At 39.7% G+C, this 745-nt stretch overlaps 1 protein-coding gene across 1 annotated transcript in view; it reads left to right on the top strand.

Moving 5' to 3' along the window:
- The window catches only part of LOC109835242 (sucrose transport protein SUT2-like), a 31,838-nt gene continuing 31,356 nt past the window's right edge, over positions 264-745 (top strand). Inside the window, 1 exon segment of the mRNA XM_020403227.1 lies at positions 264-336. Coding sequence (XP_020258816.1) covers positions 264-336 — 73 coding nt within the window.

Raw genomic sequence — 745 nt, forward strand, 5'->3', positions numbered from 1 at the left:
CGCAACTTCGATCGTATCGTCCAAGGGAAGCAAACTCGGCACAAACACCGAGGGAGGCGTCATATCATTACTGAAGAACCCACGTTAAACAAGAAGGGTCATTCCCTTCTCCTCTGGTGTAAAACATTGATTATTAGTTTGTAATAAGCCAATCTTATAAATACAATCGACCCCTTCCTGGGAAGTCAATTTTTACACCCAACAGCGGTGTCGATGAGTCATTATGACGTGCATTTAATACAATAGTGACTGGATGGCGGACTATGGGTGTTATCCAAGAAGTCATCATAATGCCTAGCCATGCATTTAATACGAGCGACGTGGACGAGACTGATGGTCGTTCCTTTCCTTGTCTTAGGACTAGGTTTATTCGGTGGAGTTCGGCCTGACGATGCCATTCGACTCAGACTCGGGCTTTCAGTTAATGTCAACTTGTTTGGTTAGGCTGTGTCTATTCCCGAGTCTCATCTTTTGATCACATGATCTGATTCATTCCACTGACACGTGACCAGCTCTCAATGAATTATTAAACTCGTGAGTTTTAGGTTATATAACACAAATATTATAGTATTAAGATGACAGATATAAATTTACAAAAAAAAAAAAGATTTAGATGTAAAAAGTAATTTTGTTAGCTGATACTAAAATAAGCGGGTATAAAATAAACTAAGATCCAAAATCAGTGGGACTTTTAGCTAAATCCTTTCCTTTCAGTTGGGTTCATGTCCGTTTTCCCGCGGCTAAA

This window comes from Asparagus officinalis, chromosome 3 (assembly GCF_001876935.1).
Source record: "Asparagus officinalis chromosome 3, Aspof.V1, whole genome shotgun sequence".
Classification (NCBI taxonomy): Eukaryota; Viridiplantae; Streptophyta; class Magnoliopsida; order Asparagales; family Asparagaceae; genus Asparagus; species Asparagus officinalis.